This window comes from Cataglyphis hispanica, chromosome 9 (genome assembly GCF_021464435.1).
Source record: "Cataglyphis hispanica isolate Lineage 1 chromosome 9, ULB_Chis1_1.0, whole genome shotgun sequence".
NCBI classification, from domain to species: Eukaryota; Metazoa; Arthropoda; class Insecta; order Hymenoptera; family Formicidae; genus Cataglyphis; species Cataglyphis hispanica.
Genome location: NC_065962.1, coordinates 2,641,308 through 2,667,222, shown reverse-complemented (window position 1 = coordinate 2,667,222; position 25,915 = coordinate 2,641,308). Strand labels below are relative to the sequence as shown.

The 25,915-nt window shown below is 30.4% G+C and overlaps 1 protein-coding gene and 1 pseudogene across 1 annotated transcript; both read left to right on the top strand.

Moving 5' to 3' along the window:
- Positions 1 to 3,523: 3,523 nt before the first annotated feature.
- Positions 3,524 to 9,963, top strand: LOC126851883 (odorant receptor 22c-like; annotated as a pseudogene).
- A 388-nt stretch (positions 9,964 to 10,351) lies between these two features.
- LOC126851882 (fatty acid synthase-like) lies at positions 10,352 to 19,759 on the top strand. The gene is given in 18 exon segments (XM_050596218.1): positions 10,352 to 10,689; positions 11,620 to 11,870; positions 12,034 to 12,260; positions 12,380 to 12,579; positions 12,582 to 12,713; positions 12,716 to 12,801; positions 12,902 to 13,192; positions 13,776 to 13,983; positions 14,402 to 14,562; positions 14,674 to 14,729; positions 14,790 to 15,174; positions 15,310 to 15,554; positions 15,813 to 16,509; positions 16,725 to 17,550; positions 17,711 to 18,186; positions 18,316 to 18,570; positions 19,075 to 19,326; positions 19,402 to 19,759. Coding segments are annotated over 18 exon segments (5,013 nt in total). The 5' UTR covers positions 10,352 to 10,517; the 3' UTR covers positions 19,495 to 19,759.
- Positions 19,760 to 25,915: the final 6,156 nt, after the last annotated feature.

The window sequence follows — 25,915 nt, the reverse complement described above, 5'->3', positions numbered from 1 at the left end:
GCAATTTGCATGTGTGTAAAATATATGCCAGAGGCGATCAATTCGTGTGCTGGTTATTTCACACAAGATGCAATTTGCATGTGTGTAAAATATATGCCAGAGGCGATCAATTCGTGTGCTGATTATTTCACACAAGATGCAATTTGCATGTGTGTAAAATAAATGATAAAAACGATGATAAATATTTATTATCGTATTCATAAAGCTTATGATATGCAAAAAAATATTAAGAGAAAATCTCAATGCGAGGATTATCTTTATTGCAGAGACAAAAAGAATATATGGTTGTGTCTCACAAGAATAGGCGATGGATGGGCCTACTCTTTATTTACAATATTCAAGATATTCGAATATTCAATATTCAAAATATTGTAAATTCATTATTTTATCGCGATTGAGATAAATACATAATGTATTGTAAATGTTTGCAAATTTATACTACAAATACATAAACATTTACATATATATATATATATCAATTCTATATATATATATATATATATATATATATATATATATTTTATACATATATAAAATATTATATATATGTATATACGTGTATAATATATTATATATATGTATACGTAAACGTGTATATATAAAAATGTGGACACATATGTCCAAATGGTATTTCTCTTAAAAAATATATAGAAGAGTACACGTTATTATGTAAGCAATATTCAAATTGTGTTCAATGCAATAAAGACACGCATATATATTTTAATATCACACGCTTAGATATGTTTGGATACATATGCTAGACGATAAATAAAGCAGTAAAATATATTGTAATATTCTCATTTGAATATATGGAACACAATGCAAAAATTGCATCTTCTATTATGCATGTTTAAATTAATTTAATACTATCGATAATAGCGGAACTACAAATGCCGGTATTATCGGCAAATTTACGTTTAGATGAGGGCGCTAACCCATCGGAGTTCGCCAGTCACTTAAGGATCCCCTACATTGAGTAGCTAAATGTCTTTTTCTGCACCTGTAACAATGAACGTTTTTATTTAATTGTGTATTACGAAATATATAGTTTCTCGTAGTCGTAATAGGTGTCTAACGATGTGTAGATTTAGATGATTTCTTCGAATAGTTGTCCCGTTTAGTTGATTTTTGTTTTGAAAACTTTTTAGCATTCACAATTTGTACCAGTACCGTTGTGCCTATAATTGATCCATTATCTTTTGCTGGCATTTCCATACTTGTTTCATACTATTGTACAGCTTTATCTAATGTTAAATTTCGAGATTCGAGGAGTCTTGATTGATTTCTGGTACTTTTCATACCAAAAACAAATTGGTTTCGTAAGGCTATCTTGAGGTATGGTCCAAAATTACAATTTATTTATTACATAATTTTCGAAGTGCCGCTACATATTGTAATATACTTTCTTTCTCTAATTGTTGTCGTTGCTCGGAACGGAAATTTTCAGCAATTTCTAGTGGTGTAGGAGCGTAAAATTCTTGTAGTTTCTCTTGTAATTCGTCGTAATTTTACTCGTAAGAATTGTCTGATGCACATTTATGACAAATAACGTCAAAAGCTGCAAGTCCAATGTAATGTAATAGGTACGATACCTTGTTTTCTGGTATTTTAAAAAATTTAAAAGCACTTTCTAATCAATTTGGCTAATCAACGTGGCTAAAAGCCATTGCACGTTAAAAAATTTTAGTCGTAATCGTAAAGTCATAAGTAAATCAAGCAATCATAGTTCAAACATTCTTATTATGTTTTAGAATATTTGATTGTGATAAGTCAATTTTCTTACGGCCTTATGATTACGACTAAAATTTTTTAACGTGCAATGGCCTTCACTTGTCATTATATCGAAAGGTTCAATGTGGAACGTAGCCTGTACTAGTGCTTCCGCCATTTCGTGAATCTTCGTCGCCAACTCTTATGTTTTTTTAGGCTTCTGAATATAATAATTTCCAACGTGGGTATATATATATATATATATATATATATATATACATATATATGTTTTATTATAAATCTTTTCTGTTAAATGTTTTTCGGACACGCTCGCGGCTTTCGGTCAACATACAACCTGCGCTGCTTAATCCTACAGAGGGCGCTTCTATGCGCGCGCAAACATAAAAGTTACTTATACATAACAGATATTAATTCAAAATGTGCACTAGATAAAAAAATTTGTTTTGATTTAAAAAATGTGATTTCAAAGCTAAATATAATGTAAATTGTAAATTTTTGTTATATATTCAATTTTTTTAAGAGCACTTTACAGTGGATTAGGCTAGTCACAATTGAATAAATTATTTGCATGTATAAATATATCCTGCTTCGATTTTAAAACTTTTAAAAAATATAAAGAAGAAGTTGGATTAGCGGCAGAGGCAGTGGCAAGAACAAGTTGTAAAATGCTATAACGCTCGAAAAGCAGAGAACCATAGATGAAGTAGCTATCAAAAAATTATTGTAATTAATTGAACTTTTTACCGTCCTATTTTCCTGATTAAAGATTTTTCCGTTTAAATGAAAAATGAAAGAATCAAAAAAGTAAGTTACTTACTTGAAGTAAAATAATAAAGACACTAAAAAAATAATCCATAATCATTGAATTTAGTATAGTTTTTTAAATTGTATATACATAATTATTAACCAAACTTTCGTAAATTATAATACTTTTATGACAATTAATTTTAGACGTTCTTAATGTTAAATTCTAAACTATTATACATATTAATAATTCATTTATCTCTTCTTTTTAATGAATTTATTTTTTATAACTTCTTTTTTAATTTTTAAGAATTTATTGCATTTTTTTATAATGCTTTATCGCTGTTTATTATAATGTTTCAGTTATTTTTCTTTATTTTGAAAGTAAAATATAATTAAAATATTTTTAAATTATCTTTATAGAAATTTTTTATGTATTTTAATAAAAAATTTTGATAAAAAGTATCCTTAATTTTACTTTTTAAAAATTGTTTTTAATTATTATATAGGCCTGATGAATTCCAAACGGGATTTATTATTCCATCTCAAGTATGTAATTCAGCATAGTAATATAGCGCAATAAAAATCGCGAAAGGATATGATCTACAATCAGAGTCACAGAGCGTATTATTTGATGACATAGTTTGTGTGATGATATGAAATGGTGTCTTATAATATGAAATGGAGTATAAAAGGGTCCGGTCGAAATTATGACAGTTTAAATGGCCTTAATGCTGTCATTAGTCATTTTAGCGAAATGATCTTAGATTCTTAGATTATTCGAGATGTAACAGAAAATGTAAAAGGTATGATAATAATGATGGACATGTCCCTGATCACGATTGTTGTCGAAATTTTTACGGTTCTGCAAAAGCTGTGGAACCTTATGTAGGAGAAAAACTTGTTGTCGAGAGTGAAATCTTCAAATCCCAAAATGTGGAAGTTGGAATTTTGATAGGGGACGTTGATAATTCCACCATTGCTGCTTGTCGAAGCGCCAGTAATTACCCCATTCTCAAACAATCACATAAAAATCACGCATCAGGAGATGTCAAAAAACAACTCTATGGTATTGAAAAAAAAAACATAAAGAGCTGACAAAAGAGAGGATTGTATATCTTCATAAATGCTTGACATATGCCATTGCGCAAAATACAGGAAATAGCATAACTATGGCTGTAGCTATACATAGTATTTCACATCATGCTTTTAACGCTCATACTCAATGTAGCATATAGTGTTATTACATAAAATGTTACATAAAAAGGTTACATAAAAAGAAAACTATGACCATTGTACTGTGCCTGAAGGATTTAATAATCAAAATTTGTAAGATTTTTAAATATTTGGAAGAAGTATTTTATAAATTGGCTGATAACGCTGCAAAATTTTCTTGTGGAGCCTCTAGTAATCGCAATGAGAGTTTAAATGCCACAATGGCAAGTAAAGCTCCCAAATCTCATTGCTACAGCATGAGTGCATCCACAGATTTTCGATTTTCATGCAGTGTTGCTCAAAAAAACTTTGGGGAAAGATATACCCAAGAAATAGCAAAAAAAATTTAGCTATTACCTGGAAAGCACCATTCACGTCATATCACCAAGACAAACAAAATTTATTTGCAACGGAAAGCTCACATAAATATTCATCGATATAAAAAAACTGTATGGAAAAAAAAACTTCTACACTATCATGAGGAAATAACGAAGAACTTATGTATTAAAGTAATTGTGGCTTATTGACATAGTCAGCTGTTCCTATTAAGGAAGAAAATAATGAGCATAATAACAAGAGTGATATTCCGATTATCCTCTTTGATTTAGAGATTTCAGGCCTGAGATGAAATTGCGACGTCTTACAGATTGCAGTTAAATCTGGCAAAAAAATTTTGATATTTATATCAATCCAACATAGAAAATCTCCATAGGTGCGACTGCAGCCAATGGTCTGATCAATTGTCATGGAGATCTTATGTATCACGGATTCAAAGTTACGGATCATCAGTTTCAATGAAAGTCGCATTGGAAACATTTTTGCAGTGGGTTGAGAATTTTGAAACAAAGTGTGGTCTCGCTGCTCATAATTTACGTGGTCGTAATTTTGATGGTCCTAGATTATTTGATGCAATAAAGAAACATAATCTCAATGATAAATTTTCTAGTTTAATATACGGTTTTGTGGATACGCTACCCATAATTAGACCATATTTAGACAAATGATTAAAAAAAAAGGTGAAGACGCCTGTACATTGAGTGGATTAGTAATTCATTAAATATTGATACTATAGGAGCAATAGTGATATCCTTCATTGACAAGATTATAAATTGCGAAAAAATGTCATTTGACATGTCATCTTTTTCCGAGTTGTCCTATATATATGTGATTATATGTTATATAATACTTTACAATTATAAATCAATATAAAAAAAAATTTTCTTACATGATATTTTATAAAGTGAAAAACGTAGAGAAAAAGAGAAAAAAAGAGCGAGAGAAGGAAAAGGAAGAGGAAGAAAGAGAGAGAGAGAGAGAGAGAGAGAGAGAAATTGAGCGAGAGTAAAAAAGAGAAAAAAAAACATGAGAGTGTAAAAATAGCATTCAAATATTTTTTTTAAATAGAAATATGTATTAGAAAAAATTTATTAGATTAGAAATTATATATATATATATAGACGATATGGTTTCGCATTTATTCAGATAGTTTAATTACCAATTACGATTCTGCTTTAAACGATTATCTCACGACAACACAAAAGATCATGATATTATGCGAAAACATACTTTTATAGGAAGAATTCTTTGTTTTTCTATGTTGGACTTTTCTTACTTTAGTTGTATAATATATGGGATAAATCCTTTTTTGAATTACGATCAATCAGATCGTATTCGTCAGAGTCGTCAGAGAAGTAATCAGATTAACATAACAAACAAGGGCACGATGTTGGAGTATACAGTTCCTTCAAGATGCGTTCTGGAATATTTAAATTTTCCAGCCAACATGTATCAATTCATTTGTCTTATCGAAACTGTTATAACGATATTAACAACTATAGCTAATCTTGGTAATGATTATCTAATTTTTTATAGGTATTTTGTGTTTTATTCCGTATTATTACAAAACAAGAATTTTTTTATTAAAAAATATATTACTACAATGTACACAACGATTTTTATTAATTTTATTAATGTAATGCACTTTTTTATTGAATATAGATAACATTGTAAAAACGCGGAAGTTTACGTGGTTTCTCAGCGAATTATATCCTTGATAATCATTAAAAACAAGTTGTCATGATCAGACATATTAAATTAGATGCCAGAATTTTTTTTTTAAATAATTACACATGGAAAAAATGATTAAGATGGGGTATAGAAAGACTCTAAAGATAACATCACTATGAAAGAAAGGAGGCCAGTTGGAGCCCAGACGCGGTAATCAGTGCGTGGAGTTAAATTCAATTTAAGTTAAAAATTAAAATTGATTCATTGAAATTTAATATAAACAAACGTTTCGACCCTCTTCGGGTCCTCCTCAGTGCATGTAAAAAATACAATGTTAATGAAAATGAACTCGCAATGGTCACTCAAATCAGCCGTCGCAACACAAACGAAATGGAAGAATAACTCGGCGCTACAAAGTTATCGCATTTTTAAAATACGCTAGGATAAGTAAGCCATGATAACAAACCGCGTCTGTGTCGAAGATAGACGTATTCCACATGTGAGAGAAGAAATCCTCGCTCAATTTGGAAACAGGAGAGTCCGTATGTGTGCATGTCGCTTTGGGATGATGAATTTCGGTGTCGCACGCAAAGCGTTTGAGAACGGAAAGTCCGATCGAGCGTAAGGTCCCTCTATCAGGTGAATCACAAGAAATTAATGTTAGGAACAGATTGATATGAATAAATACATGACAAAAAATGGAAAAGTGGAATACTTACATGAGGGGGTGGAACACTGGTATGAAATAGGTTGAAACGAACAAATTACCATCAAATAAAATAAAACCATTGAGAATACTGTTAGGTAATCAAAGGATAAAATCTGTTTTTATTAAAATATTTTAAGTGTACGAAAGGTTGTTGTGTCGATAAGACAATCCGATGGCGAATGAGAACAAAAACAAATTAAGAGAGAAGCAAGTAAAACAAAGAGACAAATAAGGATGGGATAAATAAACAAAATAACAGCAAGAAGGGAGTCAAAATTAGGAGAACCGATATAAATAAATTCGGGATTGTAGACAAGGAAAGAAAAAGATCTTACAAGGAGGGAGTATTAGAGCGAGCATTTTTGTAAAATAGGAAAATAAGAGCCGTCAAGGAGAGTGTCCTCCAGTAAATTGATGCCGTTTTTTGTTGTTTAATGTGTAGCATTTCAGAGATGCATCTTTTCGAATAGGAGGGTTCTTTGTCCAAAATGCAAATGTTGTTCCAATCGAATTCATGTCCGGAGAGCCGGTGGTCAGTAATGACTGAATGGGAAGTTGTTGTTCTGTAATATTAGAACGGTGCTCTTTTATTGGAGTAAATAATTGTCTGCCCGTTTGTCCAACATACGAAGCATCGCAATTTTGGCAGCAGATCTTGTAGACCACATTGCAATTTCCGAAGGAAGAGAGTCTTTGTGTGTTTTAATATATCTGTTGAGCTTATTGGGACAAACATAAACAATGAACATAGGCAATGAACTTGTTAATCCCTCTAATTAGTGGGGACAATTTATCCGTGACACCTCGTATGAAAGGAATAGTAAAATATAGGAGAGAGGAAGGAGGGAAATGGAGGAAATGTTGTTTGAGGTAGTGTTTTTTGAGATAGTGTTTTTTGAGATTAGAAACTTTATTCTATTATGTATGGTATCAAAAATAAATCCTTTCTTCTCCCTCCAACCCTTCTGAGTTTGATCGCTACATTGAGAAAATGATGAGAACCACCAGCAGGTTTTTAAAAGACCATCCGGATCTTTTAATCACACGCTCAGACAAAGGCCATCAGCCTATTGAATGACAAAAACACCCATTCTATCGTCGATAAAGACCCTGTCAGGAGAGTTACCAATGACCTTCGTACTTTAATAACTAGATGGAGGAAGCATGATTACATTTCTGCAATCAAATCGAGAACATTGTTTCTTAGCGATGGAGTTCTTCCTCGAGCTGTACTGTCTGCCGAAAATCCACAAGGACAATTGCCCTCTTAGGATAATTATCTCATCCATTAATAGCCCTCTTCACTCCTTTGCCTTCTCCCTACACAATATCATCTTTGAGAGTATTCCAGAATCCAACAGCCACGTATCAAATAGTTAGGATTTAGTCAGCAAATTAAGTTCAAAAACATGAGAAGAACACTATAAACTTGCCTCACTAGACGTAATTTCTCTTTTCATCAACGTCCCGAATGAACTAGCAATCAAGGGCATTGTAATGAGATGGCATTTATTGAGAAAAAAATGCTATCCCTTACAAAGAATTTTTGGCGGGGGTTCGATTGGTTCTTAATTCAACTTTCTTTAAATTCAATGGCAAAATTTACAGACAAACGTTTGGCTCTCCTATGGACTCTCCTCTATCCCCGATCCTGGCGGACATTGTCCTTCAAGATTTAGAGGAGAAGGCCATCTCTATGCTCCCCATAAAAATACCTTTATATTTCAGATACGTGGATGACATCCTTTTCGCCGCTCTTACTTCTTTCCTTCCTACCATCCTAGTCATATTCAATTCTCTCCACAAGAGATTACAATTCACATTAGAAGAAAATAATAATAACAACATTAATTACTTAGATCTTTCTATCAGTTTAATTAATGAGAAATTTATTTGCGACTGGTATCAAAAACCGACCTTTTCAGGGAGATTCCTCAATTATCACTCCCAACACCCCATTTGTCACAAGAGGGGGGGGGAGGTTATTATTGGACTTGTCGACTGGGTCTTTAGATTATCGCACCCCACTTACCATGAAAAAAACCTAAATCTAATTGTCAACATTCTTTTGAATAATGATTATCCCCTGAAGTTTATTTTCGATACCATACATAATAGAATAAAGTTTCTAATCTCAAAAAACACTATCTCAAAAAACACTACCTCAAACAACATTTCCTCTATTTCCCTCCTTCCTCTCTCCTATATTTTACTATTTCTTTCATATGAGGTGTCACGGATAAATTGTCCCCACTAATTAGAGGGATTAACAAGTCCATTGCCTATGTTTGTCCCAACAAGCTCAACAGATATATTAAAACACACAAAGACCCTCTTCCTTCGGAGAATCATTGCAATGTGGTCTACAAGATCTGCTGCCAAAATTGCGATGCTTCGTATGTTGGACACACGGGCAGACAATTATTTACTCGAATAAAAGAGCACCGTTCTAATATTAACAGAACAACAACTTCCCATTCAGTCATTACTGACCACCGGCTCTCCGGACATGAATTCGATTGGAACAACATTTGCATATAGTGAATAGTATAGTGAATGTTGGAAGAAAATAAAACAAAAACAACAAAATTATAAAAAATAAAAATTTAATTTTTATCTCTCTTTAAAGAAGTGTAACTCTTCAGGGAAAAAATAGGAATATATGTTAAAAGACCTCCCTTAATTTTCGACAAAAAATAATTTCTTCAAAATTTTTTACTCATTTAGAGACAACCTATATATGAAAACTATATATATAAAAACAATATTATTTGCTATATTTTGTGTATAAATCTTTTAATTATAAAAATAATAATTCAATTATAATAATAATAAAAGTATTGTTTTGTATATCAATGTGCAATAAGACAATACTGTGCATTAATACATTTCCCAAAGGTAACGACGCATTGTTTCTTAACATTACATTGCATGTTTGTGGACAAATAAGGATACATTTCATCAACTTTGATGTTACAACCGCGAATCAAAGATCGTTTCAATGTGTTAATTCAAAGACATCGTTATCTGATAATGCTAACTAGAGAACTTGCTGATCTGATCAGTTTCGTATTGCTGATGGAATTAGTCATTATCAGTTTATTATTATGTATAAACGGTGAGTATTAGGAATCATTTATAATTTTTTGACAAAATATGTAAATTATACATTTTCAAAAGATTTGTATTCAGCAAATGTAACACAAATATCCTTTTCAGGATTTCAGTTTATTTTTCGCATTGAAAGTCAGTAACACTGTTATGATAGGAAAAAGTTTAATGGTACTGAATACATTTATGATACAATTAACACTATACAGTTTTATCGGGAATTATCTGAAATCTGAAATGGAAGACATAGGGCTCTCTATTTACCAAAGTGCCTGGTACAATTTTCTTGGAAACTTAACAAAAAACGTAATTTTCATTCTTATGCAAACAAAATCTCTAATCGCGTTGCAAGCTGGAAATTTCATCGTAGTCTATCAATTTACGTGATCATTTTAAAAACCTCATTTTCATATCTGTCCATACTTCATATAATGTTCCAAGTATGAAAAAAATGAATAAAAAAAAATTTACAATTTATAAATATTTAATATATTTGATATAGCACAATATAATATTTTCAAAATAAAATTGTATGAATAAGTTTTTATTAAAATGTCTTGAACTAACTTACCATTCCATAATCTGCTTGCATGTCATTTTAGTTTTTCTATTTAATATCGATAATACACTGTAACGTCCTGCCAATTTTAACACTATTGGCTATTGTAGTTATAAATATTAATATTTTTTAACAAAAATTTCACAAAAAGTAGTTCAAATTATGTACTTTGTGATGCTAATAAAGTGATTTGAAAAAAAAAAATCAATTATTTATCAGAAAAAAATTCTTAAATATAGTTTTTTTGATCTCACACTGAATTCCCTTCCTTAAAAAAAAAGTAGTCTCTCAAAATGATCGATATGTATTTTGCAGTTTTTCATAATTTTGAACCGTTCCCGAAATATAGATGACGGAGACAGGCTTTATAGACATCTTATACATGTAATTCTCAAATAAAGTTGTGATATCTCTTTTCAGAATTATTTGAATTTGTAAAAGATGGAAAATAACAAGCGATTCAATCCATATGTCAGTGTTGATGCTGAAGAAGAAATAGTTATCTCTGGTATTGCCGGAAAATTTCCTAATTGTGAAAATATAAAAGAATTTCAAGATAATATTTTCAATAAAATGGATCTTGGTTCGAGCTATAATCAACGCTGGACTAACTGTAATACAATAATACAATTTTTGAAAATAAATTTTGAAAAATCTATATACATTATCATAAATAAATAAATAAAATTATAGAGTATTTTACAATCCTCGTATAATACTTTATTAGTGTGTTCTAGGGGTAAAATAAAGTCAAAAATTCTAACGCAATAATTTTGAGACTGCAATAGTTTTTGAATTATAAGCAAGGTTAACCAATGATATCGCGTAATACATAGGAAACGATAAAATAAAATTAGTTGTGCAGTAAAAATCAATATCACTTGACTTGAAAAATCAATAATAGATGACAGATCGGTATGTATGTAAATGTAATTACGAGCATGAGCGCGCGAGTTTTACGCAATATCTTTGACAAACTTTGATTGCTTTTGATTCAAAAATTATTGCAATTTTTGTATTAGAATTTTGACTTTATTTATTGATATTTTAGACGAAAAGTTTATATGAAACAAACACATTTGCTTTTAAACAAAAGAATTACTTTAATGAAAAGCCTTAATCGAAGAATAATAAAACAAAAAATATTTAACACAATGTTCGCATAAAGCCACGTAACGGTTTTACTAGTCTCGATTGCACGTGTTTTCTCACCAAAGTATTGTTCGCCAGTGTGCTCGTTTCCAGCGCTATCACATTTTCGATCGCTCGCTCGTTAGCACGTTTGCACGTTCGCATATTTCGAGCTATCACTTGTGACGGATATATTTAATTTGGAATTACAATCTTTCAACATTTACTTATAAAATATGCTAATAAAATATTATGCGGAGATTGTAAGACACTCTGTATATAAAATATGTCTTTAGAAATATTTTAGTCTAACTATCTACCATATAACAACGTGACAATATTACTTATTATATGATAATATTACTTATTTTATTATTATTATTTTTATTCAAATTATTTTAAATCTTAACAGATATCTATAAAATGCCTGCTCGAATAGGAAAAATGAACAATATAGAAAAATTTGACTCTGAATTCTTTAACATATCGACCGAAGAAGCTCATGTACTTGATCCTGGATGCAGAATGTTACTTGAGCATATCTATGAAGCAATTATTGATGCGGGTGTAAATCCCGCAGAACTGCAAGGAACAAATACGAGCGTTATCACAGCAATAAGTGTTTCTGATACATTTATAGATTTGCCATACGAAAAGCTTCAAGTATGTGGTTCACATTGTATAGTTATTAATTTAAGTATTAAAATCGATAAAAGAAACACGCGTTTCTAAAAGTATTTAAATATACATATACAAAAAGATATTAACACAAAAGATATGGAGAGAAAACATTTTTAACATGAAAATTGTATATAATTGTTAATAGATTGCTGGATTACCCATTCTTGGATGCTCTAAGAATATGATAGCAAGCAAAATTTCTTATTGGCTCGGCGTTACTGGTCCGGCGTACAATATAGATACTGCATGCAGCTCGAGTCATTTCGCAATGGTGGAAGCTTACAGGATGATTCGATCTGGCATTTGCGAAGCGGCTATTGTCGCTAGCATAAATATATGCAACAATCCGTCTGTCACTCATCAGTTTTTTGCCTGGGTATATGGAAGATAATATTACTGCGTTCAAAGTTCTTACATGCTTAAATAGTAAAATATTTAAACAAAATACATCAATCATTTATATTGATTGAAACAAATAAACTGCTGATTGTTTTAGGAGTTCTATCTACTGATGGTTATTGTAAACCTTACGATGAAGAAGGTAATGGTTATATGCGTAGTGATTCAGCTGCAGTAATGTACTTACAAAAAGCAAAAGATGCAAGAAGAATTTATGCGACTTTTGTCTATGGAAAAACCAACTGCGATGGTTTTAAAGAAGAAGGAATTACCTTTCCATCATTTGACAAACAAAAATGTTATTGGAAGAAGTTTACGAAGATTGCGATATTTCGCCTCTTGAGTTATTTTACATAGAGGCTCATGCAACTGGTACTCTAGCGGGCGATCCTGTGGAACTTCGAGCCATAGATGAAGCTTTATGCGCTAAAGACAACTACCTTTGTTATTGGGTTCAATAAAGTCGAATATTGGATATTCAGAAGCTACTAGCGGTCATTGTCAAATTGCAAAGGTAAATTTACAACAAAATAGGATTGACAAAACTATATAATCTAATGTTATATGTAAGTTAATGCATTATTTTCTCATTTAAACGTTATTTTTGAGTAAAGGTTTTAATAGCGATGGAAACTGGTATACTAGCATCTACTATACATTTTAAACGTCCACGAAAGAATATGACGGCTATCATTGAAGGAAGAGTAAAAATAATCACTGAACCGACAGAATATAAGGATGGTTATATCGGTATTAATTCCTTCGGATTTGGCGGTGCTAATTGCCACATATTACTGAAACCAAATCCAAAAATTAAAATCAACAATGAAGAAGACAATAATTTACCTAGACTTGTAGTTATTTCTGGATGTACGGAGGAAGCGGGTAAAATTATATTAGATGACGTAAGTATATTACATTATAAGTACTGTAAGTATAATTACTAACTAAATAAATACTAACTATAATTACTGTAAGTATATTACAGTATAGTACATTATAATTTATTTCACAAATGATCAAATTTTTCTTATAATTACTTTATATATTAAAATAAACAAAATGTACAGGCTCTATTAAATACAAATTCAAACAATAATAATTAACAAATAAGAGCCGGCGCTGGAGTTGGTGCGCATACTTTATTTAAATATTAAATTAATCTAGTGCCGAATTTACGACATTACAAAATTGAACGAACGTTTCGGTCCTTTTTTGGGACCTTCTTCAGGGTGAAAATTAGACGCAAACATATAATTAAATCGGCGGGTCAATCCAAGCGAACTAATACATATCAATTGTATCTTAATAATATGCATTGATACGTTATCACCAAGATCATAGGCGCCTCTTTCTTTGATATCATGAGAATCTCAATTATTAAACACACATAAATTTTGAGTTTAAAAAAAATTAATTTTAAGAATAGTTTATTATAAATATAACATAATTGTCGTATACTTACGATTAGTAATAATATTTCTATAGGTACAGAGTCGGTCGATAGATGTAGAATATATCTCTCTGCTACATCGTATTCATAATGACAATATAAAAGGACATTCCTACAGAGGATACATTATTGCTGGATCTAATGAATCCGATAATGCAATAATTAAAATAGAACGCAACGTATGTACGAAAAGACCGATTTGTTTCATATTTTCAGGACTCGGATCTCAGTGTTTTAACATGGGTAAGTAAATCGCACAAATTTTATATTACAATAATATTACAAAAATATTTAAGAATTATTAAAATATAACGTACATAATTGTTTGCAATTAACATTTAATAATTTTTAATTTTTGCATATGTTGACATTCTTAAGTATAATTGAAATATAAAATACAGATATAATATCTCCAGTTTGCAAACTTTGTAATTTTTTGACATACATTTATTAAGTATGATAACTAAATCTGATTAAACTAAAATATACAAAATATAGTAATAATACTGTAGGAAGAAAGTGCAAAATCAAGATAAACAATTTCCCGAGATTTTATTGATACAGTTTTAGATCAATTTTTTAGCAAAAATATTATTTAAGAGAATGTATTACAAAACATTACGAAATAATGTAATTATATTGATTTTTTAAATATTGATAGGTCGAGCTTTAATGAAATTTCCAGCATTTACTAACGCGATCCAGAAATGCGACACAATTTTAAGACCTTACAATATATCGGTGACAGATATAATAATAAATAAAAACAAAGATATTGTCGACAATGTAGTCCATTTATTCGTAGGCCTTATTGGGTTACAGGTATAAACATATATTTATAAATAAAATACGAGGATCATTTCATAAGTAATGCTCAATGTTGTAACGCCGCGAATGCATGATGTAATCCCAACAAAATTTTAGACAATTTAGTGGAGGACTCGAGAAAGCAAAACGTCGCTTAAAAACTTCTATAATGCGTGTTCATTGTGAATTGACGAGTGTTAGAAATAGCTTCTGCAAACGCCTTAGTGATGTGACGCGTGAAGATCTATGATCGTATATCAAGATCAATACTTTGCAGTAATAAATAATTATGAATCCTCATGGATAGACAGGCTTAAATCATTCATGAACATTGAAAATGAAACTAGGAGAATTATAGTCGTCGCAGAAGGAGACTTTAAATGCGGACTAATCGGCCTTGTAAATTGTTTGCGAAAAGAATCGGGCGGTAAAATGATTAGAGGTATATTTATTCAAGATAAAGATGCACCTACTTTTTCATTGCAAGAACCGTTGTATAGAAGCCAGCTACAACTGGATTTACCCATCAATGTTATACGTTCCAGAAGCATTTGGGGTTCTTACAGACATTTTCCATTACCATTACCCCAACCAAAACTCGTAAAGAGTGCTTATGTTTCTCAAATGGTATGTTAAGAAGATTCGGTATTTAGAAAAAATTGTAATAATATTTCGTGATAATTTTATTTTTAAATTAAATAATGATTTAATAAAATTTAATTTGAATAAATTAAAATGATTTATTACATTTATTTAATTTAGGTGCGAGGTGATCTCAGCACTTTTTGTTGGATGCAAAGCATGATACCTTTGGTCAACAATGATGAAGAAAATCTGGTAAGAATAGTCTATGCGTCTATTAATTTTAGAGATGTTATGACAGCTAGCGGTAGACTCATTTCGACTTCCGTCGCACCTTTTGAACAAAATAATAGTTCCTTAATCGGAATGGAATTTGTTGGTTTTAATAAAAATGGACAAAGAGTAATGGGAATGTGTCCAAATAGGTAAGATAATGATACGCACACACAAAGAATTTTGATTAATATATTTTTAATAAATAAATTGTTTAAAATAATTCTTTTATATTTAAATTTAAAATAAACTTTTGATGAAGTAAATAAATAAAAGAATTGTTATATTTTGCATATTTCTTTTTAATTTTCTATATATAGAATATCATTCAAAATAAAAAGATTTTTTTAAATGTAACTTTAATATAATAAATAATTTATTATATAATCTTTTTTAAATCTTTTTTTTAGTGGATTTACAAATGTTTACACAGCTGATAAATATCTCAGTTGGGTCATACCTGATCAGTGGACGATGGAAGACGCCGCGACAATTCCTTGCGTATATAGCACATGCTATTACGCATTGTATTTGAGAGGTAAAATGAAGAAAGGCGACAAAGTATTAATTCATTCTGGTACAGGAGGCGTTGGGCAAGCAGCAATTCACCTTGCGCTTTACGAAGGTTGCGAAATATTTACAACGGTTGGAAGTAGCGAGAAACGAAATTTTATAAGAAAAACATTTCCATCTATTCCCGAGGATCATATTGGAAATTCTCGAGACACGAGTTTTGAACAAATGATTATCCAGAAGACAAAAGGTCGCGGAGTGGATATCGTATTGAATTCTTTAGCTGAAGAAAAATTGCAAACATCCATCCGTTGTTTAGCGAAAGGTGGTCGTTTCCTCGAAATTGGAAAGTTTGATATGATTTCTAATAATCCTTTAAAAATATTTGCATTCTCAAAAGGCATTAGTTTCCATGGTATAATATTGGATAATTGGATATTTGGTGCAAAAAAAGAGGATAAAATCTTATTGTATAATATAATAATAAAAGGGATAAAGAAAGGGGCTATCAAACCGTTATGCAGAAAAGTCTTTGAAAGGGATGAAATAGAAACTGCGTTTAGATATATGGCTGCTGGAAAACATATTGGCAAGGTATGATCATATTTTAGTATACCTACAATATAAAGATTAATTTGAATTGAAATATTAAATTCTCAAAAAAATGCAAACAGTTTTTTGTTTTGTGTTATCTTTAATATTATATGTAAATAGAAACTGTGTGTCTTCGATTTCTGTTTCATATATATATATATATATATATATTTCAAAATATAATATAATATTGTATTGATGAATATTATTTGCAGATAATAATAAAAATTCGAAAGGAAAATGAACCCTTGGATGCTCCTATACTTGCACATCCGCGGTACTACTGCCTGGAACGCAAATGCTATATCGTTTTAGGTGGTCTAGGTGGTTTTGGTTTAGAATTAATTGATTGGTTGATTCTACGTGGTGCAAAAAATCTAGTAGTAACCTCGCGAACTGGAATAAAAAACGGATATCAGCGATCAAGAGTAACGTTATGGCAATCTTACGGTGTAAATATACAAATCGTTACAGCTGATACTTCGAGATATAGAGACTGTGAATATATATTAAAATTTGCCGAAGAACAAGGTCCTGTAGATGCTATATTCAATCTCGCAGTTGTGTTGAAAGATGATATATTTAAGAATCAATCCCCACAAACATTCGAAGAAACCTTCGTGTCAAAGGCATGGACGACGAAGAAGATGGACGAATTATCGAGAACTATTTGCACTCAACTTCGACATTTTGTCGTTTTCTCTTCCGTTTCATGCGGAAGAGGTAACGCAGGCCAAACAAATTACGGAATGGCAAATTCCGTAATGGAAAGAATTTGTGAAAGAAGGAAAAAAGAAGGTTTACATGGTTTGGCTATACAGTGGGGCGCAATTGGTGAAGTTGGGCTTGTCGCAGATATGCGAGAAGATGACAAAGAACTTATTATCGGAGGTACATTGCAACAAAAAATATCTTCTTGTTTGGACACTTTAGAAGTATTTCTGCTACAAGATCGGTCAATTGTAAGCAGTATGGTTGTTGCTGAGAAACAAAAATCGAGCCAAGCAATGAATCCAGTTGAAGCAGTTGCTAATATTATGGGTAAGTTTATATAGCAACTGTAATATAAAAATTTTATAACGAAACATTATGCATTAAAGATATCACAAGAGATGTAAGGTTTAATAATTGCTACATTGTTTTAAAAGAAAATAATGATTTTTGATTAAAATCAAATCAAAATATTTCAATTTTAAAATAGGTCTGAAAAATTCAAACATATTGGCGCCAAATGTATCACTGGCTGAACTAGGCGTGGATTCAATGATGGCAGTAGAAATTAAACAAACCTTAGAGAGAGAATTTGATATTTTATTGACAGAAGAAGATATTCGAAACCTCAATTTTGCTGCGCTTAGAAAAATGATAAATGCAACCGAGGAAGGAAAGACGTATGATGTTACTGAAGCTGCTACAAATATTTTAGGCAGTTTTGAAATGGTTACACGAAAACTTAAGGATTCTGACTTAAGTCCAAATATTTATGTGGAACTTGATACAAAAAGGGAAGTTACTGGAAACATAATAATTCTTATACCAGGAATCGACGGATCTGCAAGCGTATACAAACTGATGGAATCGAAAATTAAATCTATGGCAATGTGTTTGCAACACGGTGCAATTAATATGCCGGATGTTACTCGTTCAGTAATGAAATCAGCTGCATATCTTCTGCCTGTACGAAATTATAAGCTAATCTGTTTGATATTTTTAATTAAATTGTTGTGTATTTAAACAAGTATTTGATTATACACATTCTAACACTTTTTTTACATACTATCTCATATTCTTATGTTTATTTTTTAGTATGTAATGGAGAAAATGCAAGATCAAAAAGAATTTTTAATAGTGGGTTATTCATTTGGATCCTTAATTGCTATCGAATTAGCAAGATTATTAGAAGCTAAGAATTTCATTGGACGGTTAATACTTATAGATGGAGCACCTGATTGGATAAAATTTTTGAGTAAAAATTATTTTAATCATACTTCGCAACAAGAATTGCAAAATGATATTTTACTTTATCTTCTAAAACTATATCTGGAATCTGACAATGAAATGGTTAGTCAATTATCAAAATCACATTATGACTTTTTATTATAAAATTTAACTAATTGGGTTTACATACAGTTATATAAAAGAGTATATAAAATACTTTATTAAATTATTTGAATATTGTTCTAAAAGTCTTATATATATTTTTAAATGATAAAAATATTTTTTATTATCTAATTTTATATATAATACAGATTACAAAAAGATGTTTTTAACATTTTATTGATAATTAAAATAATAATAATAATAACAGTACCTAAGAATTATATAATATTTACGATTGAAATGTAGAGTATATTTCAGAATATATGTAAAATGGGTGTCAAATTATAACAGTAATTCTTGATTACAAGTTATTGCTAATAATTAAAAGATAAACTAATTTGACTTACGTAGTTTAAAAACATAAAAAAAATAGTTAAGCAATAAGAATATAGACATACAGTATCTCCAGGAAATACAATATAAACTTTCGTATTATTGTACTAAAAATATTTACATTATTTGCAGATTGCGTTAGACCTGAAAGAGTGCAGTACATGGGAGGAAAAATTAGAACTAATTACTGCTCGCTTTTCGGAGAAGATTAATATGTTAAGTGTTGAAAATCAAAAACTATTATGTACAACGGTTTACGATCATATAATTGCTGCACAAGATTATGATATATCTTCATTGTCATGCATAAAATCATCTGTAATATTATTAAAACCTACACTTACACCTTTCACTTTTCCTGAAGAGGATTATGGTCTACATAAGGTAATTTTTTTATTAAAGCGTAACACATTTTATCATTTTTAAGATATTTTTTTAGAGAAGAGAAATCACTTTTAGATTACTGAAAGTGCAGTGCAAATTCATTACATAGAAGGTTCTCATATCACAATGATGGACAAAATAGCATCATTTATTAATGAAGCATTCTAAAATAAATAGCTCTGTGGATGCTTCGCCGAACAAATATCGATTAGTTGGTGGAGGTGCAGGGAAAGTGGTTCATGGGTAAAATGCGGTTTTTTTTTTAAACGGTTTATTTGAATAATTGTTATTAACTTTTATTTATTCTCAATCCGAAAATCGCACTAGATTCCATTCGCATAAAAGAGATAATCTCTAACAAAATTATCTTTTTAAGAAAAAGGTAAAAAAAGCGTCAAGTACACATGTGAAAAATGCGAAAAAATATTATATTTAAATAAAAATATTTTAACTAAAAATATTTTTGTATAAAGTAGCTGTTTACATTTCCTACAAAAATAATAATATCAGAAAATTGCGCAAAATAAATAAAAATTTATATTGTAAAATTCTTTTGTTTTATTATTTCCAATATTATATATTTCATATATCATATAAGACAAATTATATTTAATAAATCGCAATATAATTAAAGTAATAGAGCATATAGTTAAAATAAAGTTTTTATTTTATAATTAACTTTATTTTAGCTGTATGTTCTACTACTTTAATTATATTGCGATTTAGTAAATATAATTTTTTTTTTCAATATGTATAAATAAAGGTTCTTAAGAATAAATCAAAAAATGTGTATATAAGGCAATGAGAGCCAAGCGCGGATATTAGTAGCGCATTAAGTTTATTATTGGAAAGTAAACTTTACAAAAGAAAAAGACTTTGCAAAAGGACTACAGAACAGACGTTTGGGCCATTTTTTGGGCCATCATCAGCGCACTTAAAAAATAAATTATAATTATAAAGTTAGTGTACATACAATGTTAACATTTGTTCCGCAAGCGCAAACATTTACAAGCACGCAATCAATAATCGAGAAAAAATACATTTAATGAGCACCGTTGTAGTTAATATTTAAAATATAAATGTTGAAGAGGTCAATTACCTTTTAGTTCAGTATTATGTTCAGCAAAAATATAATTCTTTAATTATTTCGATAAATAGCATATACAAATATAATATATATATATATATATATATATATATATATATATATATATATATATATATAGGCTGTCCCAAAACTACCGGGGCTTCTTCTTAATGGCAGATTCCTTAGAATATTTCAAAATAAAAATCCTAATATAAAAATATCGAAGCTATAATAGTTTTTAAACGGGAAGCGATTATATTTTATGAAGGAGAGGGATTCACGCGCTCAGGCACAGCAAAATATAGTAATAAGTGAAAAAAGTGCTTTATAAATGGGATGATTTTTCTATAATATTATGATAATATGAGTATAATTTACAATAGCATTGTAATTATATGTTCCCACTTCTCTACACATTGCATTAATATATTCTTTTACGAATAATAAATGCGAGAACTAAAGACATCTCAAAAATGATTTAAGTAAAATTTTGAGACATGTTTTTGAGACATTTGAGACATGAAAAAACATGGCACAAAAAAGAATAAAAAAAAAATTGAAAATTTGGAACATAGAATGTCAAAACACATCATCTAATCATCTCAATCTTGATCTACCCCTCCTCTTTTTTGCTGCCACATTCTCAAAAGTCACCTTCTTTGTCGCTTTATCCTTTTCCATTTTCACCACGTGGTGTTATATATATGTGGTTTATGTATTATATGAATAAGATTTTTAATTCCTTTCAAAATTTTATCAATATATCTTATCTTATACACACACGCACGCACGCACGCACGCACGCACGCACGCACGCACGCACATATATATATATATATATATATATATATATATATATACATGTGCGTGCAATTATATATATACATGTGCAATTATATATATATATATATATATATATATATATACATGTGCGTGCAATTATATATATACATGTGCAATTATATATATATATATATATATATATTATATATATATATACATGTGCGTGCAATTATATATATACATGTGCAATTATATATATATACATATATATATTACACACACATACACAGAAAACAGCGCGAATAAAATCGATCATTATAAAGCTTTATAACGTATCACGTGTAACAGTGAAAATAAATATAGTGTATATATTTAAGTGTATATATTTAATGGTTATATATACATAGTGGAACAGAAACAGAACACACAAGCCTCTTTTTAATGGTATATATACGCGATATATATGTATAATGGTATACACATACGTATGTATATACCATTATACATATATATCGTGTATATATACCATTAAAAAGAGGCTTGTGTGTTCTGTTTTTACACGTATGTACCGCACTTCTCGCGCAACTGCGAGTATCTACTGCGTAAGATATGGCATGTATCAGATTGCTCCTGGTAGTGCGCGCGGCTCACTGATATGCGTCCTGCTAAAGGGGGTGGAGGGGAGGGGATGGTCGGTGCTGACCAGACTATATATCACTCAATAATAAACTTTATTAAGCGTTATAGAAAAAAACAGAGTTCTTTTTTTCAGTTTAAGTCAATTTACGGCACGATTATGATATAACTATAGTCACTTATTTGAAGGATCGTTTCTGAAAGCATTTTTGACGCAGAAAAAATAGTAAAAAAAGTTTTTGACCAATAGTTTCTGAGATATACAATTTTAAAGTTTCATAAATTTAATGCATTTTCTGATATAAAATAAGGAAAAATAAAGTTTGTTTATGTTGTATTTGTGTAAAGCAGACGTGAAAAAAGTGTTTGTTTACATTTCCAGAGATAAAACTCCTTGGGTTTTTCCACTTTCCACGAAAAGCAAGGTTCAACGCAAATCTATATGTCTAATTTTTTGATAGTGGAACCCCCCCGTAAGAGGAGCCGAATATACTGTCTCCAACGCATATATTTTTTAATTCAAAATAAGATTCTACATGGGTTTCAATTTCAAAATTTGTTTTTACTATTTTTCTCATGTTCCTCTTCAAAAATGCTTTCAGAAACGATCTTTCAAATAGGAAGTAGTAATCGCCCTCAATTTACCTTCACATTTCGGATGTGTCAAAAATTATCGGACATCCTATATAATAAAAATTTGTTATGTATTTCATTAAAACTTATTCAAATTATTCATGTTTGATGTCATTTTAACCGCAAAATTCTCATTAATTCATTACAATTATTTTCAAAAGATAAAATAGTAAGTATAAAAATATTAATGTTTGTTGGACAAGCTGTAACTGCTACATGGGAGAAACAATAAATTATAAGTCTCAAAAATCCGCTCGGAGAAACAATAAATGTTATTAGGAGAAAATATATTGGTACATATGCCGATGAAGGGAGGCAGCCCTAGTGACCTTGACCTTGACATATGTTATCAAGGATATGTCCCTGAGTAACTTTTTTTATAACTTAATCGCCAGTCATTGTTTATTAAAAAGTTATAAACAAAAAAGTTTCAGAAAAATAAAATGTAATCTTTACATTAATTTGTAATTTCCATACAAAAAAACAAGGTTCACCTGCATCGGGATCCTAATTCAGATGTGAAACAAGGTATTTGCATTAATTAATTAGGTATTTGCATTTAGTCTTTAAAGTTAACGTTAATAGTCTTGGTAAAACTTAAGTATGGATAGAATTCGACACAATTCAAAATAAAATTGAAGATATAGATCATTCCGACGCGTAACAAATAGAAAGATCTAATTTTGAAAATGCATATCAGGAATTAATTACTAAAGCGCGAAGACTATCCATGATTGAACAGACTCGCTCCTCAAGTGACTAAACATGCCCATTCCTCAAATGGTTCATACGAATGCAACCTATTGTATACGAAGTTGGTAGTTCGTCCAATGGTAAAACTACCTAATATTGACTTGCCAAAATTCGATAGAAATTACGAATGTTGGATTCCTTTTCGTGATTTTGAGTCGCTCATCGCTTCAAATATCGCATTAGCTAACGTACAAAAATTACATTATTTAAGATCTGCTTTAACCGGTGAGGCTGCGAAGGTGATTAGTTCATTAGAGATTACAAATGATAACTACGTGACAGCATGGAATTTGTTGAAGCAGCGATTTGAAAATAAATGATTAATTATGCAATATCTTATTCAAATGTTACTTGATATTCCAGCTATCACTAAAGAGTCACATGCAGATTTTAAGTAATAAAAAATTAGTAGATAATATTTCACAATATACACAATCACATAAAACTCGGGCAACCTGTAGAGAGTTGGAGTACAATAATCATACACATTATTTTACCAAAGACTGACAAGGGATCTCGTTGAGAATGAGAATCAAAGCGATCCACAATAGAAAAGTTTCCTACATTAACCGTATATTTATAGATTATCTTATTAATCGCCGCGCCTTTTTAGAAGCGGTGAATTAGGCGAATCAAAATTCGCAGAGTGCAAATGCAAATCACCATCGGAAAGATGATAAATACATTCCAGGCCATCATAAAAATGTAACGCAAGCTTACGTAGCCTCAAGCGATTCATCGTGCGTGATATGTTCCGGCAATCATGGGGCCTTCGGCCCCTCTCCCGCATTCACCCCGCCGGTAGGCAGGGTGGACCTCGCTTTACTTATATTTTTCGTATAATGCATAAATGTATCCTCTAGACACACTATAAAACCTAATTAAATGCAAGCCCTGGATAATTATTGATGTTAATTACTTTAAAACCTACTCTTTTCAGTACAGTTATATCTTCCAAAAATAATGCCCCCCCCCGTAGGGAGGGGGAAACTCACTGTGTCCACACATATACTTTACAATACGCCTTTCGTTATGTCAAGGTCAAACTCAATATTCTTTATACATGTTGTTCGAAGATAACGTGGTACTTTTCTTTATTTTTTAATAACTTTTAATTAAGCAACAACCGCCAGCTAAATCCTTCGGAATGTTGATCAGAGTCATGACCTTAACAACATCACTATCTTGCGGAGGTGGGACCTTAATATGCATAATTATCTAAATAAGTATTATTTTTATTATTTAGCAAATGTGGAAAATACATATAAAGTATATTATAAAGATATATTATGGTAATAAAGTGCGAGCGACTTATTTAATTTAATATATATATATATATATATATATATATATATATATATATATATATTAGATTAAGAACACCATGATACAGATCATGATGTTCTTAATCTAACGCCGTCTCAACCGGGAAGCCCGGCATAACCACGAGTAGCCCATGGCCTGGTATAGCGTGGGTATTTGATAAGCGTCTGCCGGAAACTCGGAAGCCCGGCTTAACAACGAGTAACCCGTTGCCTGATTTTTGCGGAGTTTCAGATCTTGGTTCGGTCAGGACTTAGGATCAGGAATTGGTAGCGATACGCTCGCCGAGCTGCCTTACGTACCCGGCGCAGCTCTCTCACTCACGCGATTCCGCGCATGGTAGAGCGGTCCTCCCGATAGGATTCGCCTGACAGGTGCGAGCGTTTAGGGATGCCATAAGCGCCGTGCCTCAATGTGAGGCTAGTAACGGTATCGTTACAAACATAAAGCTGAACAATATGTAATATGTAATGAACAAGCGATTAAAAAAAGGTAGAATGAGCATATGATGGAAAAAAAAGATACGAAAGAGTAACGACAGTGCATGTACACATATAGTGACGTATACTACTCTACACGCGACATGGATATAATAAGGATGATATCAGATTGTCTCTCCTTGTCATCCACGACTACTCTTCTTGTCTTTTCCTTAACATCCAGCAATTAATCTATTTTACTAATCTGTTTTACTCTTCTGTATAAATATTATATACACATATACAAACAATTATTTTCATAAACTTCATTCTTTTATATTAATTCTTTAAGTTCAATTTTAACAATTACAAATTCTATTTCGTACAATATAATTCATGGAATTGGTTCATTTTGTACATATAACTTACAGAAAATTTATAACACTCAAATATTGTTACGAATCGACAATTATAGACACTATAATGTGATAAAAGTAAATAAAGAAGACTATGATTTTCAAACTTTTTTTCTATTTCGGTATAAAATCGATTGTCCCATAAAATATTAATGTATGTACTTTAATCGTACAAAAGTATTTGTAATTTTGTATAGCCATTACAAAAATTAATACAATTAAAAAAAATGTTTGCTCGGTAAAATAGATATTGTCAAGATCCTTTTAAAATTTCACATTTTTGACATCCTCCAGACCAATAAAAAAATTTCTCTCCAAAAATTTAACTCAAAACTCACTCCTCATAAACTACAATATTTTGCATAGAAAATGCTTTTCTTTCAAAATTTTCATACAATTTTTTTTGAAGGAGTTACGATTTTAAAATCTGTATTTTTTTAAAATAAAAAAATAAAAAATTTGTTTAGATAACGTGATTAAAGTTCAAACTTCAAATTTTAAAATGCTTTTTTAATTTTTTGTTTACGATGATTTTTTCG